General features: G+C 47.2%; 1 protein-coding gene across 1 annotated transcript in view; it reads left to right on the forward strand.

The window, feature by feature from the left end:
- LOC138268273 (SURP and G-patch domain-containing protein 2-like) overlaps nucleotides 1-15,243 on the forward strand; it is a 216,559-nt gene that overhangs the window by 155,798 nt on the left and 45,518 nt on the right. The window contains exon 10 of the mRNA XM_069217767.1: nucleotides 8,006-8,123. Coding sequence (XP_069073868.1) covers nucleotides 8,006-8,123 — 118 coding nt within the window. The remainder of the gene's footprint in view (nucleotides 1-8,005; nucleotides 8,124-15,243) is intronic.

A 15,243-nucleotide genomic window follows, 5' to 3' on the forward strand; every position in this document is an offset into this window, starting at 1 on the left:
GGTTACACAAGCCCTCTCAAAAGCTGTGAACCATTTGGTGATGTCATCACCATCTTCATATTTAGTTACAATCCCTTTGGGGATTTTCAACATGTCAGGAGAATCTCTGACCCTATTTATGTTGCTGCCACCATTGATGGGTCCTAGGCCCATCTCTTGTCTTTCCCTCTCTATGGCTAGGATCTGTCTTTCCAAAGCCAATCTTTTGGCCATCCTGGCTAACTGGATGTCCTCTTCACTGGAGTTATCCTCAGTGATTTCAGAGTTGTTGGTCCCTCCTGTGAGGGAACCAGCATCTCTGACTATTATTTGTGGAGTCAGGGCTTGAGAAGCCCTGCTCTCCCTAAGTAGGACTGGAGGGGGGGAATTTCCCTCCAAGTCACTATCTTCATCCTCTGAGTTGCCATCCTCAGAGGGGTTGGCCTTTTCAAACTCTGCCAAAAGCTCCTGGAGCTGTACTTTGGTAGGTTTGGGGCCCATTGCTATTTTCTTTAGTTTACAGAGTGACCTTAGCTCTCTCATCTGTAGATGGAGGTAAGGTGTGGTGTCGAGTTCCACCACATTCACATCTGTGCTAGACATTATGCTTCTAAAAGTTGGAATACTTTTTAAGAAACTAAAACTGGTTCTAGAATCTAATTCAAACTTTTACAAACTTTTAAACTCTAAAAGAAATGCTAAACAGGATCTAACACAAGGCCCTAGCAGGTCTTTTAAGAATTTAGAAAACTTTTCAAATTGCAAAAATCAATTTCTAATGACAATTTTGGAATTTGTCGTGTGATCAGGTATTGGCTGAGTAGTCCAGCAAATGCAAAGTCTTGTACCCCACCGCTGATCCACCAATGTAGGAAGTTGGCTCTGTATGTGCTATTTCAAAGTAAGGAATAGCATGCACAGAGTCCAAGGGTTCCCCTTAGAGGTAAAATAGTGGTAAAAATAGATAATACTAATGCTCTATTTTGTGGTAGTGTGGTCGAGCAGTAGGCTTATCCAAGGAGTAGTGTTAAGCATTTGTTGTACATACACATAGACAATAAATGAGGTACACACACTCAGAGACAAATCCAGCCAATAGGTTTTTATATAGAAAAATATCTTTTCTTAGTTTATTTTAAGAACCACAGGTTCAAATTCTACATGTAATATCTCATTCGAAAGGTATTGCAGGTAAGTACTTTAGGAACTTCAAATCATCAAAATTGCATGTATACTTTTCAAGTTATTGACAAATAGCTGTTTTAAAAGTGGACACTTAGTGCAATTTTCACAGTTCCTAGGGGAGGTAAGTATTTGTTAGGTTTACCAGGTAAGTAAGACACTTACAGGGTTCAGTTCTTGGTCCAAGGTAGCCCACCGTTGGGGGTTCAGAGCAACCCCAAAGTCACCACACCAGCAGCTCAGGGCCGGTCAGGTGCAGAGTTCAAAGTGGTGCCCAAAACACATAGGCTAGAATGGAGAGAAGGGGGTGCCCCGGTTCCGGTCTGCTTGCAGGTAAGTACCTGCGTCCTCGGAGGGCAGACCAGGGGGGTTTTGTAGGGCACCGGGGGGGACACAAGCCCACACAGAAATTTCACCCTCAGCAGCGCGGGGGCGGCCGGGTGCAGTGTAGAAACAAGCGTCGGGTTTGTAATGGAAGTCAATGGGAGATCTAGGGATCTCTTCAGCGCTGCAGGCAGGCAAGGGGGGGGTTCCTCGGGGAAACCTCCACTTGGGCAAGGGAGAGGGACTCCTGGGGGTCACTCCTCCAGTGAAAGTCCGGTCCTTCAGGTCCTGGGGGCTGCGGGTGCAGGGTCTCTCCCAGGTGTCGGGACTTAGGATTCAAAGAGTCGCGGTCAGGGGAAGCCTCGGGATTCCCTCTGCAGGCGGCGCTGTGGGGGCTCAGGGGGGACAGGTTTTTGTACTCACAGTCTTAGAGTAGTCCTGGGGTCCCTCCTGAGGTGTTGGATCGCCACCAGCCGAGTCGGGGTCGCCGGGTGCAGTGTTGCAAGTCTCACGCCTTTTGCGGGGAGCTTGCAGGGTTCTTTAAAGCTGCTGGAAACAAAGTTGCAGCCTTTCTTGGAGCAGGTCCGCTGTCCTCGGGAGTTTCTTGTCTTTTCGAAGCAGGGGCAGTCCTCAGAGGATGTCGAGGTCGCTGGTCCCTTTGGAAGGCGTCGCTGGAGCAGGATCTTTGGAAGGCAGGAGACAGGCCGGTGAGTTTCTGGAGCCAAGGCAGTTGTCGTCTTCTGGTCTTCCTCTGCAGGGGTTTTTCAGCTAGGCAGTCCTTCTTCTTGTAGTTGCAGGAATCTAATCTTCTAGGGTTCAGGGTAGCCCTTAAATACTAAATTTAAGGGCGTGTTTAGGTCTGGGGGGTTAGTAGCCAATGGCTACTAGCCCTGAGGGTGGGTACACCCTCTTTGTGCCTCCTCCCAAGGGGAGGGGGTCACAATCCTAACCCTATTGGGGGAATCCTCCATCTGCAAGATGGAGGATTTCTAAAAGTCAGAGTCACCTCAGCTCAGGACACCTTAGGGGCTGTCCTGACTGGCCAGTGACTCCTCCTTGTTGCTTTCTTTGTTCCCTCCAGCCTTGCCGCCAAAAGTGGGGGCCGTGGCCGGAGGGGGCGGGCAACTCCACTAAGCTGGAGTGCCCTGCTGGGCTGTGACAAAGGGGTGAGCCTTTGAGGCTCACCGCCAGGTGTCACAGCTCCTGCCTGGGGGAGGTGTTAGCATCTCCACCCAGTGCAGGCTTTGTTACTGGCCTCAGAGTGACAAAGGCACTCTCCCCATGGGGCCAGCAACATGTCTCTGGTGTGGCAGGCTGCTGGAACTAGTCAGCCTACACAGACAGTCGGTTAAGTTTCAGGGGGCACCTCTAAGGTGCCCTCTGTGGTGTATTTTACAATAAAATGTACACTGGCATCAGTGTGCATTTATTGTGCTGAGAAGTTTGATACCAAACTTCCCAGTTTTCAGTGCAGCCATTATGGTGCTGTGGAGTTCGTGTTTGACAGACTCCCAGACCATATACTCTTATGGCTACCCTGCACTTACAATGTCTAAGGTTTTGTTTAGACACTGTAGGGGTACCATGCTCATGCACTGGTACCCTCACCTATGGTATAGTGCACCCTGCCTTAGGGCTGTAAGGCCTGCTAGAGGGGTGTCTTACCTATACTGCATAGGCAGTGAGAGGCTGGCATGGCACCCTGAGGGGAGTGCCATGTCGACTTACTCGTTTGGTCCTCACTAGCACACACAAGCTGGCAAGCAGTGTGTCTGTGCTGAGTGAGAGGTCTCCAGGGTGGCATAAGACATGCTGCATCCCTTAGAGACCTTCCTTGGCATCAGGGCCCTTGGTACTAGAAGTACCAGTTACAAGGGACTTATCTGGATGCCAGGGTCTGCCAATTGTGGATACAAAAGTACAGGTTAGGGAAAGAACACTGGTGCTGGGGCCTGGTTAGCAGGCCTCAGCACACTTTCAATTGTAAACATAGCATCAGCAAAGGCAAAAAGTCAGGGGGCAACCATGCCAAGGAGGCATTTCCTTACAGGGTCTAAGAGCTGTTAACGGAAGGGTCAAGTCAGATAGGAAGGGCAGGCATACGTTCAACAACGGCAGACACAGTAGTCGTATCGACTATATTTTGGTCGATGTGAGGCAGTGGTTTGCAGTTGTTGATATGCTAGTTACGGAACGCCCAGAGAGCGATCATGACCCGCTGGTTTTGACCTTAAGGGATTCCAGCTTTCAGAGGTCTGAGGGCAGTGGTCCTAATATAACAGAAAAAGAGGTCATTGTGAGCAATGATACGCGCAGGGTACGCTGGCCCAAAATAGCTGTGGACGCTGGGGCCCGCAGGGCTATAAGAACCTTAGTGTCTAGTTCTGTGGAGCTTTTAAACAATTGTGGCTCACAGGACGAGATTATCAGCGAACTTATACGTACCCATTCTGACTTGTTTCAGGAACTTAAAAAGTTGTTCATCAAATTTATCCCTAAACAACCTAGGACCAAGAAATATTCATCCACTACCTGGTTTGATAAAGAGTGTAGCAAGACAAAAAGAGTTCTCTTTGAGGCTATTAAAAACAAAAATCCTAGCCAGATTAGATCTTGTAGAAAACTCTATAATGAGGCAAAACGCAAAGCAAAACAAAAGTGGGACGAGGAACGCTGGCTTATGCTGTCAGAAGCCTGTGGTAAACGCAATATGCAACAGTTTTGGTACCTCATAAAATGGGGTATCTCGCAAGACGCCTACTATAGTCCAGCTTCTGTCTCTAATCATCAGTGGGTAAAAAAATTTGAGGATCAGTTTAAGTGTCATACAGAAGAAGTGACTATACCCTACTGTCTTGAGCCCGTCGAGCCGTTAATATTCTCAGTTACTGAAGTTACCAATTGCCTGCAAAACATTCCCAAAGGGAGGGCCCCTGGCCCAGATGGTATTCCAGCCGACATTTTTTTGGAAGACCAGGACCTGTGGGTACCTTATATACTTCACCTGGTGAATGCAGTTGCAGCAGGCGCTAAAATTCCTGACTCATGGTATGGGGCAGAAATCCTTCCTATATACAAGAAAGGCGATCGCTCAGTACCCTCAAATTACCGGCCTATCAGCCTTATTGATGCGATCCAAAAAATCATAGCGCCTCATTTTAGGGAGGCTACAGGAATGGATAACAGACTCAGATATTTTGACTCCGTTGCAGGCGGGTTTTAGACCTCATGTAAGCACCCTTGATCAAGCCTTTCGTTTTGCCCTTTTATATTGGAAAACAGTTTTTTTTAGGTAAGGGCAAGTTGTATGCAGCTTTTGTGGATCTAAGATCTGCATTCGACTTGGTCCCTAGGACTAAATTATGGGATTGCATACTGGAACAGGGAATGCCCAGGGCTATAGTGCGACTCTTAATGAATCTTCATGCATACACCTATGCCCAAGTCCGCTGGGGTAAGCCTGGCGAGGTTACGAACAGGTTCCATGTTTTGAAAGGTGTTAGACAAGGATGTGTCCTGGCTCCCACTTTGTTTTCCCTGTTTATCAACGGGGTTACCAAATATTTTGCAACACATCCCACGGATGCTCCCCAGATAGTGGGAATGAAAGTACCATTGCTCATGTTCGCGGATGATACCTTGTTATTATCAAAGACAAGGCAAGGGCTCCAGCAGGCCCTACTCAGATTTGAGTTATTTTGTGACGAGCATGAGCTAGAAGTAAATGTTTCTAAAACAAAATTCATGGTACTAAGAGGTCGAATACAAACTGTGGCAAGGGTTAAAATGGGTGGTGCTATTCTTGAGCAAACTAATGTATTTACATATCTGGGTGTGCATTTTAGTGACAATTTTAGTTGGAAACCCCAGATTGATATCCAAGCACTTAAACATGTTCAATTAGGCGGTGCCCTTCTTAAGGAATATAAAAGATCATTTACCCGCCCGATGTCCCCACTTATGCAAATCTATGGGTCAAAAATTCTTCCCTCAGTCTTGTATGGGGCAGAGCTTTGGGGTTATAGCAATCTGGACCGACTGATGCTGGCCCAAAATAGATTTACAAGAGGGGCGGTTGGTCTTCCGAGGTCATCCCCACGCATCCCGCTCCTTTATGACCTTGGGCTCCAACCGGTGGAAGATCAAGCCAGATTTCGGCCCTTGGCCTTCTGGCGGAGGTTGTGGTCTACCCCAGAGCTGTTATTATATGCGAAAGCATGCCTCGAAGTAAGGGACACCCTAGGATCCGATCAGATTGGTTGGTTTAAGGGTGTTAGAACCACCCTTTGTGCCATGGGTCTAGGTGCCCTTTGGCACAATCCAGACTCAGCTACTTTTCCTTCAAAAAAAGAGCTGAAACAACTATATTGGGAATGGGTGGTAGGCATAAGACACTCATCCCTTATAGGTAGTTCCCTTACAACAACATTTGTACACGTGAAAGATGTCTCTGCAATTGAAATGTATTGGGATGTTATTACAAAACCTATGGACCGCAAATTATATCACCAAGTTAGAGTGGGCTCAATACCTTTAAGGTGTTTAACCTCAACCTGGGGCATTGGAGGCCCAGATAAATGCCCATTGTGTATTGAAATGCGGGAAAATGTGAGCCATTTGTTCTTTGTCTGTCCATTATATGCTGCCCCAAGGAAGAAGTGGTTGGTACCCCTATGCAAAAGTCTGGGCACTCAATCGGCCGAGACTGCTTGTAGGATCCTTAAAACTGATCTTTCACCTACTATAGCAATAGGGGTGGCCAAATTCCTGGGGTGGGCATGGATAATTCGTTCTAAACTACTAAAACAGTTACATGTTTTAGATAAGTAAATTATTTTGAACTTTAGAACTGAGTTTTTAAAGTAATGTACTTCCTTTTTTAATATGTTAAAATATTTAACAAATGAAGTATTAGTAGCTTTTATGAAATATTGTATTTATTGTTTTAATTGCTAGCACTGTTAATTTTATAAGTATTATGACGTATAGCATGTCTTTTATGATGAAATATCGAATAAAGACCTCATTGACTTGACTTGATTGATAAATTAGGTGCTGCCAAATTCTTAAGTACCTTTGACTTAACAGCAGGGTACTGGCAAATCAAAATGGCACCTGGAGCAAAAGAAAAGACGGCATTCTCCACACCTGATGGGCATTATCAGTTTACTGTTATGCCCTTTGGTTTAAAGAATGTCCCTGCCACCTTCCAAAGGTTGGTGAATCAAGTCCTTGCTGGCTTGGAGTCCTTTAGTGCAGCCTATCTTGATGATAGTGCTGTCTTTAGCTCCAACTGGCAGGATCACCTGGTCCACCTGAAGAAGGTTTTGAAGGCTCTGCAATCAGCAGGCCTCTCTATCAAGGCATCCAAATGCCAGATAGGGCAGGGAACTGTGTAGGAAAGTGCCCTCTTTTTTGCATGGTTACCCCCACTTTTTGCCTGCTATCAGTATGGGCTATTTTCACTGGGATCCTGCTAACCAGGACCCATAGTGATTGTGCGCTCTCCTCCTAAATTTTGTTTGTTTATAATTTTGCACACAATTGGCATACTGGTGCCCCTATATAAGTCCCTAGTGTAGAAGAATGCCTCTGATGGTATGGTTACCCCCTGACTTTTTTTGCCTTTTTGTTAATGCTAAGTTATGGTTTGAAAGTGTGCTGGGACCCTGCTAACCAGGCCCCAGCACTAGTGTTCTTTCCTTAAACTGTACCTTTGTCTCCACAATTAGCACAGTCCTTGCACACAGTTAAGTCCCTTGTAAATGGTACCCTTGGTACCAAGGGTCCTGTGGCCAGGGAAGGTCTCTAAGGGCTGCAGCATGTCTTATGCCACCCTGGGGACCCCTCACTCAGCACATGCACACTGCTTCACATCTTGTATGTGCTGGTGGGGAGAAAATGACTAAGTCGACATGGCACTCCCTTCAGAGTGCCATGCCAACCTCACACTGCCTGTAGCAAAGGTAAGTCACCCCTCTAGCAGGCCTTACAGCCCTAAGGCAGGGTGCACTATACCAGAGGTGAGGGCATGTGTGCATGAGCACTATGCCCCTACAGTATCTAAGCAAAACCTTAGACATTGTAAGTGCAGGGTAGCCATAAGAGTATATGGGCTGGGAGTTTGTCAAACACGAACTCCACAGTACCATAATGTCTACACTGAAAAATGGGAACTTTGGTATCAAACTTCTCAGCACAATAAATGCACACTGATGCCAGTGTACAATTTATTTAAAATACACCCAGACGGCATCTTAAAGATGCCCCCTGAAAACATACCGACTTCCAGTGTAGGCTGACCAGGCCAGCTTCCAACAAAATGTACTCCGGCTGCCTTCCCCAACATGCTGCTATTGCCTTTTCACTCACACTGGCCGCTGTCAAAGCATAGGTACTTGGTAGAAGCTGAGCTATGTCTTTGTTTGTTGCCATGCAGTAGTAATATTTTTGTTGTATTTTAATTTGAAGAAGATAATTGGAAATACAACAGCATTTATTATCCGTTTTAATCCCACAGAGGTACAGGCTCTGGTGATGAGGAACCTGTGGTTACAAGTCAGCAATCCAAGCAAGATGCAGCTGATGTGCTCACAAAAGAAACTGGGAAACGAACACGGAAGAAAAAAGCAGATTAGGTATATTTATTTGGCATTTTGTTTGCCTTCATATCATAAAATGGATTCTGCTGTAAACTATTACTGTTGGTGTGAATATTCCATTAATTTGTGTATGGTAGGAATCTTAGGAATCTTCAGTGCTATTCTTGAAGACTGAGTTTTCTTACACCTATACTGATAACAAACATTGATCGATGGATAGATGGAGATGGATAGCTAGTCCTATCTCTAGCCACCTTATCATAATTGTGTTTTTGAATAACTAACAATTTGAGAAAACTTAGTGGAGCCTTGGTGCATCAAATCTTCAGTAATCCTTTACTTAAAAGGAGAACTGGGGTTAAATGGCTTTAAAGGCATACTTTCCTGTTAAGGTAGCAGTGTTACTGCCCTACAAAAGGCCTGGTTTCTCCAGTTTCCTTATTTTCTTTGCTCTTGCTCTTTTGAGCATGCTTCCTGGAGCTACAGGCGTTGAGCTGTGCCTTCACTTTTTGTGACAGGAAATTTGTCTTTTTGACTCTTTAGAACTAGTCACTTACCAGTCTTGTCTTTCCCAGTGGTTAACAATGAAAGATCCTGGAATGTTCAATATGCCAGCAGAAGCCTTGTGGATAGTAAGAGTTTTTGACTACTACAGACCAGAGTAGTAGTGACCTGTAGCACAAGTGTCTTGGGTAGGCAGTCTGGTCGCCCCTCATCTCATAGGTCGACTTCAAGACATCTCTAACATTTGATAATTTAAAATCCTTACTGGGCTCTGGGTCTTCAAACTTCTGCCATTGATGCTGGTGTATTAGATGTGCTGTGGGACCTAATGAGCATGCTTACTGTGCAACATTCAATACCAAGTTGTCAAAGGACCCATCTGTGCTGAGGGTTTGTATATCAAAAAGGTCACGGTCACTGATATTGAGATTCACATTTGTTTACTCAGTTTTCTGAGAAATATCCCTCAACTTCAAGATACAGATGCAGACCTCGAAAAAATCTACTCACCCACTCGCTTTGGTGAATAATATTTTATCAGGTCAAACTATTTTTAGTTCCTGCTCTCACCTTCTAGTGAGTTGACAAAGAGCAAGTCTTCTATTCAGCCAGAAAGGAGCAATAAAGACGCCTTTACATCTTGTCCTTGCCACTTTTGCTCTGTTCAGAGACAGAGGTCCAAAGTCAGTTTGTCTTTTTTCCTTCTGACTGCAGAGATCCAGGCTTTTGTAAGGTGCACTGTGTGACCTGCTGTTAGGTGTGACATAAATGGCTCTAGGGTGTCAGGTTTTTCTTAACACTCATTTAAATAACTTAGTCAAGTGTACAAACATTACAAAATGTCAATAGTTATGAAAGGCCATTTTTTGTACACTTGGTGATGTGCAAACGGTAAATATTTTCTGAAATCCAATTTCCACAGATTAATACACTGTAGTTTTCTCAGTAAAGCAGCAAGTTAGTGGGAAGGTTTTTTTTAATTTACTGTCTATAAATGAGTGTGCTACCACTTCATGCTTTAGTAATTATCAAAAGTGAGTGTGCAAACAAACTGAGAAACACTCCTACCCTGATGGGAATGCTTTTGTAAACGTAGGCAAGTCATGGACCCTGTGTACCCTGTATGCACTAAAATCTTAATATACATGGAGCAATCATTTAGTTTAATCAGTTTTTTTTTTGTACAGCAGAAATGCTGAACTCGCATAGTTGAAGGTGCACTTATATGTGAGAATGAAGAAAAAGGTAACTGTAAAATAAAAATTTGCCTATGATCACACAGCTTAAGACCAGTTTATGGGTCAAGTAGATTATTCAAGTTACTCGACCTGCAGGTCTAGTAACATTTTTATGTGTTTTTGAGGCCTGAGATCGTCCTACAATATAGAAACATTTGGTGCAGGACAAGGGGAAACAAGGATGAACAGTTCCAACCACCACAGGTTGAAAGGTCTGATCTTTGATACACTGCTGATTAGCACCCTCCTACTACCTCTTAACCCATTAGTCTTCTAATTTATCTTTCCATGGGGCATGTAGGAGGCTGGCTACGTTTATGGTGCACACCTGTGGTTTGGCACCTTATACCTAGTCCAGGCAACCCTTAGTGATAGCGAATAGGTGTCCAGATAGCAAAGTTCTTTGGGTAGCTGAGGCGAGCAGCTGAAGCTTATCCAGGAGGAGTGTAAAGCACTTGCACTACCACAGTAGTCAGACAGTAACTCATTCATGTAGGAAGTTGGCTCCGTATATACTATCTCAAAGTGAGATATAGTTTGCACAGAGTCCAAGGGTTCCCCTTAGAGGTTGATAGTGGCAATAATCGGTAATACTAATGCTCTACTTACGGTAGTGTGGTCGAGCAGTAGGCTTATCAGGGGGTAGTGTTAAGCATTTGTTGTACACATACAGGCAATAAATGGGAACTGTAGGAAGTTGGCTCTGTATGTGCTATTTCAAAGTAAGGAATAGCATGCACAGAGTCCAAGGGTTCCCCTTAGAGGTAAAATAGTGGTAAAAATAGATAATACTAATGCTCTATTTTGTGGTAGTGTGGTCGAGCAGTAGGCTTATCCAAGGAGTAGTGTTAAGCATTTGTTGTACATACACATAGACAATAAATGAGGTACACACACTCAGAGACAAATCCAGCCAATAGGTTTTTATATAGAAAAATATCTTTTCTTAGTTTATTTTAAGAACCACAGGTTCAAATTCTACATGTAATATCTCATTCGAAAGGTATTGCAGGTAAGTACTTTAGGAACTTCAAATCATCAAAATTGCATGTATACTTTTCAAGTTATTCACAAATAGCTGTTTTAAAAGTGGACACTTAGTGCAATTTTCACAGTTCCTAGGGGAGGTAAGTATTTGTTAGGTTAACCAGGTAAGTAAGACACTTACAGGGCTTAGTTCTTGGTCCAAGGTAGCCCACCGTTGGGGGTTCAGAGCAACCCCAAAGTCACCACACCAGCAGCTCAGGGCCGGTCAGGTGCAGAGTTCAAAGTGGTGCCCAAAACACATAGGCTAGAATGGAGAGAAGGGGGTGCCCCGGTTCCGGTCTGCTTGCAGGTAAGTACCCGCGCCTTCGGAGGGCAGACCAGGGGGGTTTTGTAGGGCACCGGGGGGGACACAAGTCCACACAGGAATTTCACCCTCAGCAGCGCGGGGGCGGCCGGGTGCAGTGTAGAAACAAGCGTCGGGTTTGTAATGGAAGTCAATGGGAGATCTTGGGATCTCTTCAGCGCTGCAGGCAGGCAAGGGGGGGGTTCCTCGGGGAAACCTCCACTTGGTCAAGGGAGAGGGACTCCTGGGGGTCACTCCTCCAGTGAAAGTCCGGTCCTTCAGGTCCTGGGGGCTGCGGGTGCAGGGTCTCTCCCAGGTGTCGGGACTTAGGATTCAAAGAGTCGCGGTCAGGGGAAGCCTCGGGATTCCCTCTGCAGGCGGCGCTGTGGGGGCTCAGGGGGGACAGGTTTTGGTACTCACAGTATCAGAGTAGTCCTGGGGTCCCTCCTGAGGTGTTGGGTCTCCACCAGCTGAGTCGGGGTCGCCGGGTGCAGTGTTGCAAGTCTCACGCTTCTTGCGGGGAGCTTGCAGGGTTCTTTCAAAGCTGCTGGAAACAAAGTTGCAGCCTTTCTTGGAGCAGGTCCGCTGTCCTCGGGAGTTTCTTGTCTTTTCGAAGTAGGGGCAGTCCTCAGAGGATGTCGAGGTCGCTGGTCCCTTTGGAAGGCGTCGCTGGAGCAGGATCTTTGGAAGGCAGGAGACAGGCCGGTGAGTTTCTGGAGCCAAGGCAGTTGTCGTCTTCTGGTCTTCCTCTGCAGGGGTTTTCAGCTAGGCAGTCCTTCTTCTTGTAGTTGCAGGAATCTAATTTTCTAGGGTTCAGGGTAGCCCTTAAATACTAAATTTAAGGGCGTGTTTAGGTCTGGGGGGTTAGTAGCCAATGGCTACTAGCCCTGAGGGTGGGTACACCCTCTTTGTGCCTCCTCCCAAGGGGAGGGGGTCACAATCCTAACCCTATTGGGGGAATCCTCCATCTGCAAGATGGAGGATTTCTAAAAGTCAGAGTTACCTCAGCTCAGGTCACCTTAGGGGCTGTCCTGACTGGCCAGTGACTCCTCCTTGTTGCTTTCTTTGTTCCCTCCAGCCTTGCCGCCAAAAGTGGGGGCCGTGGCCGGAGGGGGCGGGCAACTCCACTAAGCTGGAGTGCCCTGCTGGGCTGTGACAAAGGGGTGAGCCTTTGAGGCTCACCGCCAGGTGTCACAGCTCCTGCCTGGGGGAGGTGTTAGCATCTCCACCCAGTGCAGGCTTTGTTACTGGCCTCAGAGTGACAAAGGCACTCTCCCCATGGGGCCAGCAACATGTCTGTGGTGTGGCAGGCTGCTGGAACTAGTCAGCCTACACAGACAGTCGGTTAAGTTTCAGGGGGCACCTCTAAGGTGCCTTCTGTGGTGTATTTTACAATAAAATGTACACTGGCATCAGTGTGCATTTATTGTGCTGAGAAGTTTGATACCAAACTTCCCAGTTTTCAGTGTAGCCAGTATGGTGCTGTGGAGTTCGTGTTTGACAGACTCCCAGACCATATACTCTTATGGCTACCCTGCACTTACAATGTCTAAGGTTTTGTTTAGACACTGTAGGGGTACCATGCTCATGCACTGGTACCCTCACCTATGGTATAGTGCACCCTGCCTTAGGGCTGTAAGGCCTGCTAGAGGGGTGGCTTACCTATACTGCATAGGCAGTGAGAGGCTGGCATGGCACCCTGAGGGGAGTGCCATGTCGACTTACTCGTTTTGTCCTCACTAGCACACACAAGCTGGCAAGCAGTGTGTCTGTGCTGAGTGAGAGGTCTCCAGGGTGGCATAAGACATGCTGCAGCCCTTAGAGACCTTCCTTGGCATCAGGGCCCTTGGTACTAGAAGTACCAGTTACAAGGGACTTATCTGGATGCCAGGGTCTGCCAATTGTGGATACAAAAGTACAGGTTAGGGAAAGAACACTGGTGCTGGGGCCTGGTTAGCAGGCCTCAGCACACTTTCAATTGTAAACATAGCATCAGCAAAGGCAAAAAGTCAGGGGGCAACCATGCCAAGGAGGCATTTCCTTACAGGAACACACTCCAACACTTAACTCCAGGCCAATATGTTTTGATATTGAAAAATATTCTTCTCTTTTATTTTAGAACCACAAGATTCAAATTGCAGGTGTAAGGAAATGCCTCCTTGGCATGGTTGCCCCCTGACTTTTTGCCTTTGCTGATGCTATGTTTACAATTGAAAGTGTGCTGAGGCCTGCTAACCAGGCCCCAGCACCAGTGTTCTTTCCCTAACCTGTACTTTTGTATCCACAATTGGCAGACCCTGGCATCCAGATAAGTCCCTTGTAACTGGTACTTCTAGTACCAAGGGCCCTGATGCCAAGGAAGGTCTCTAAGGGCTGCAGCATGTCTTATGCCACCCTGGAGACCTCTCACTCAGCACAGACACACTGCTTGCCAGCTTGTGTGTGCTAGGGAGGACAAAACGAGTAAGTCGACATGGCACTCCCCTCAGGGTGCCATGCCAGCCTCTCACTGCCTATGCAGTATAGGTAAGACACCCCTCTAGCAGGCCTTACAGCCCTAAGGCAGGGTGCACTATACCATAGGTGAGGGTACCAGTGCATGAGCAGGGTACCCCTACAGTGTCTAAATAAAACCTTAGACATTGTAAGTGCAGGGTAGCCATAAGAGTATATGGTCTGGGAGTCTGTCAAACACGAACTCCACAGCACCATAATGGCTACACTGAAAACTGGGAAGTTTGGTATCAAACTTCTCAGCACAATAAATGCACACTGATGCCAGTGTACATTTTATTGTAAAATACACCACATAGGGCACCTTAGAGGTGCCCCCTGAAACTTAACCGACTATCTGTGTAGGCTGACTAGTTTTAGCAGCCTGCCACAAACCGAGACATGTTGCTGGCCCCATGGGGAGAGTGCCTTTGTCACTCTGAGGCCAGTAACAAAGCCTGCACTGGGTGGAGATGCTAACACCTCTCCCAGGCAGGAATTGTCACACCTGGCGGTGAGCCTCAAAGGCTCACCTCCTTTGTGCCAACCCAGCAGGACACTCCAGCTAGTGGAGTTGCCCGCCCCCTCCGGCCAGGCCCCACTTTTGGCGGCAAGGCCGGAGAAAATAATGAGAATAACAAGGAGGAGTCACTGGCCAGTCAGGACAGCCCCTAAGGTGTCCTGAGCTGAGGTGACTCTAACTTTTAGAAATCCTCCATCTTGCAGATGGAGGATTCCCCCAATAGGGTTAGGATTGTGACCCCCTCCCCTTGGGAGGAGGCACAAAGAGGGTGTACCCACCCTCAGGGCTAGTAGCCATTGGCTACTAACCCCCCAGACCTAAAACCGCCCTTAAATTTAGTATTTAAGGGCTACCCTGAACCCTAGAAAATTAGATTCCTGCAACTACAAGAAGAAGGACTGCCCAGCTGAAAACCCCTGCAGCGGAAGACCAGAAGACGACAACTGCCTTGGCTCCAGAAACTCACCGGCCTGTCTCCTGCCTTCCAAAGATCCTGCTCCAGCGACGCCTTCCAAAGGGACCAGCGACCTCGACATCCTCTGAGGACTGCCCCTGCTTCGAAAAGACAAGAAACTCCCGAGGACAGCGGACCTGCTCCAAGAAAAGCTGCAACTTTGTTTCCAGCAGCTTTAAAGAACCCTGCAAGCTCCCCGCAAGAAGCGTGAGACTTGCAACACTGCACCCGGCGACCCCGACTCGGCTGGTGGCGATCCAACACCTCAGGAGGGACCCCAGGACTACTCTGATACTGTGAGTACCAAAACCTGTCCCCCCTGAGCCCCCACAGCGCCGCCTGCAGAGGGAATCCCGAGGCTTCCCCTGACCGCGACTCTTTGAACCTAAAGTCCCGACGCCTGGGAGAGACCCTGCACCCGCAGCCCCCAGGACCCGAAGGACCGGACTTTCACTGGAGGAGTGACCCCCAGGAGTCCCTCTCCCTCGCCCAAGTGGAGGTTTCCCCGAGGAATCCCCCCCTTGCCTGCCTGCAGCGCTGAAGAGATCCCGAGATCTCTCATAGACTAACATTGCAAACCCGACGCCTGTTCCCACACTGCACCCGGCCGCCCC

This window comes from Pleurodeles waltl, chromosome 12 (assembly GCF_031143425.1).
Source record: "Pleurodeles waltl isolate 20211129_DDA chromosome 12, aPleWal1.hap1.20221129, whole genome shotgun sequence".
Lineage (NCBI taxonomy): Eukaryota > Metazoa > Chordata > Amphibia > Caudata > Salamandridae > Pleurodeles > Pleurodeles waltl.